The sequence below is a fragment of the Triticum aestivum genome, unplaced genomic scaffold, assembly GCF_018294505.1.
Source record: "Triticum aestivum cultivar Chinese Spring unplaced genomic scaffold, IWGSC CS RefSeq v2.1 scaffold230361, whole genome shotgun sequence".
Classification (NCBI taxonomy): Eukaryota; Viridiplantae; Streptophyta; class Magnoliopsida; order Poales; family Poaceae; genus Triticum; species Triticum aestivum.
In genome coordinates this window covers 1-2,036 of record NW_025227753.1, presented here as the reverse complement: position 1 = coordinate 2,036, position 2,036 = coordinate 1, and the positions used below count along the sequence as shown (strand labels likewise).

Here is a 2,036-nt window from a genome sequence, read left to right as displayed (position 1 = left end):
GCGAATATGGGCCGATTTGTGCCGATAGCGGGTCGATTTTGCGCCGAAAGTAGGCTGAAAAGCAGACAAATTTGCGCAAAAAATGGGCTGATATCGGCACCTGGGGGCGGCGGCTGGGAATCCAATCGCCACCAAGCCGATTTTAGAGCGGGTTCGCCCTAGGTGGCGATTTTTCAAGCCCCCTCGGGAGCCAACGGCTGGAGATGCTCTAATATTCAATACGACGACACATTAGTTGTTTATTATATCAAATGCTAGTAGAAATAGTAAATGTTAACGGGTGGACCAAGGAGTCGTCTGAACTGCCAACCCGAAGGGTCGCTTGAAATCAATTCCGTCACTCAAAATTTATAAAGGAGAGGAAAAGACTCCGCTATAAATTTGACCTCCTTCTATATATCCCCATTCCCAGCCCAGCGACTTGTCTCTTTACTGCCGCTCCACACGGCGCTCGATCACCCTCTCCTTCCGCGAGCTAGCTCCAAGGTACGTTCACTTCGATCTAATATCTTGCTAATTTTATCTATCTCTGCTGGTGCTCGCTGTGAAAATCTGTTGGGTCGTATCTGAAAGACAAATTCATGTTGAGATATTCTCTGCTTATAATCTCACTCCACTTGGGAGTACTGTGATTGATAGCATAAATAATGGTATTAGTTCGAATATTCAAATTGGCTATACCAAATGATCCCCTCCCTTTTGCTAATTATTACTCTGATTGATCTCAAAAGTATTTCTTACTAGTGCAACAAGTGGTGTGTCCTCCCATTGTTCTACACTATGTCAAAATCTTGCTCTCATTCAACAGATGGAGATCTTCGTCAAGACCCTCGCCGGCAAGACGATCACCATCAAGGTTGATCCATCCGACACCATCTACATCGTCAAGACAAAGATCCAAGATCAGCAGCGCTTTGTTTTCAATGGGGAGCAGCTTGAAGACGAGCGTACTCTGAATGATTACGGCATCCAGGATGAATCCACTCTCAGCCTCGATCTGCCCATCCAAAGGAGGAGGATGCTAATCCGTGTCAACACGTTGACTGGTACCTCACTACCTCTTGATGTGGAGAATTTTGATACCATCGATAGTGTCAAGGAGAAGATCTGGGTTGAGAAGGGCATTCCTGTGCACCAGCAGAGACTCGTCTATGCTGGAAAACAACTGGAAAATGGCCGCACCCTGGAGGAGTACAATATACGCCACGAAGCTACTCTTCATCTGATTCTCTGTCTTCGTGTTTACCCGGAACTATGATGGCTGTGATCACATGTGCTGATGAATGTTTCAATATCTGTTGCACAATCAGTTCCACCTCTTGTTAGTTTTCTCGCGTTGTGGAAGAGTAGAATAATCATGTGTTATTACATCGCTGCTGCTCGCATAGTGCTAGCCATGTCCGCCGTTACCGATCGCTCATTTGGTGGGTTTCAATCACCACGAATACTCTCGTTCTCTCTCAATGAAGGATGGAATTGTTAAGTTTCTGGATTTTGTAATGTCGTGGGGAATCTAATGCTTCTTGAAACCAGCTATCTGAATTTTGTTGAGAAGTCGTGCTTCTTGTTGTATACACTGCTGTGATTTTGGAATGTGTATTGTTGTGACATCTTTATCAGTGGATGTGACACACTTTTTTTTCCATGTGGTTTTCTTCTGGTTTTATGGGATCCGGTTTCATGTGGTTTTCATTTTATTTTTATCAGGATTAGGTTTGCTTTTCTAGGTTTTCTTTTTCTCCCTTTTTGTATTTATATTTTATTTTACATTTAAAATATATAAAAATATATGAAAAATATACTACTCCCTTTGATCTAAATTAATTGACGTTGCTTTAGTACGACCGGAGGGATAACATTTCTAATAATGCGGCCGACGCCCTTCATCGCTCCAGCCCCCTCCTCTTCTCCCTCTCCCCTTCCCTTTGCCCCACTACCACGTGGTGCCGCCATCGATCCAGCATCCTCAGGCCGCACCGGCAGTCGCGCCACCCACGCCCCGCCGTAGCCCTTCTCGGTGGTCCCCTTCCTCTCTC

The 2,036-nt window shown here is 45.0% G+C and overlaps 1 protein-coding gene across 1 annotated transcript; it reads left to right on the top strand.

The window, feature by feature from the left end:
* The first annotated feature begins 416 nt into the window (after nt 1-416).
* Nucleotides 417-1,546, top strand: LOC123172824 (polyubiquitin-like). Its single transcript, XM_044589729.1, has 2 exons — nt 417-486; nt 809-1,546. The coding sequence occupies exon 2, from the start codon at nt 809-811 to the stop codon at nt 1,256-1,258; it is 450 nt and encodes a 149-aa protein (XP_044445664.1). The 5' UTR covers nt 417-486; the 3' UTR covers nt 1,259-1,546.
* Nucleotides 1,547-2,036: the final 490 nt, after the last annotated feature.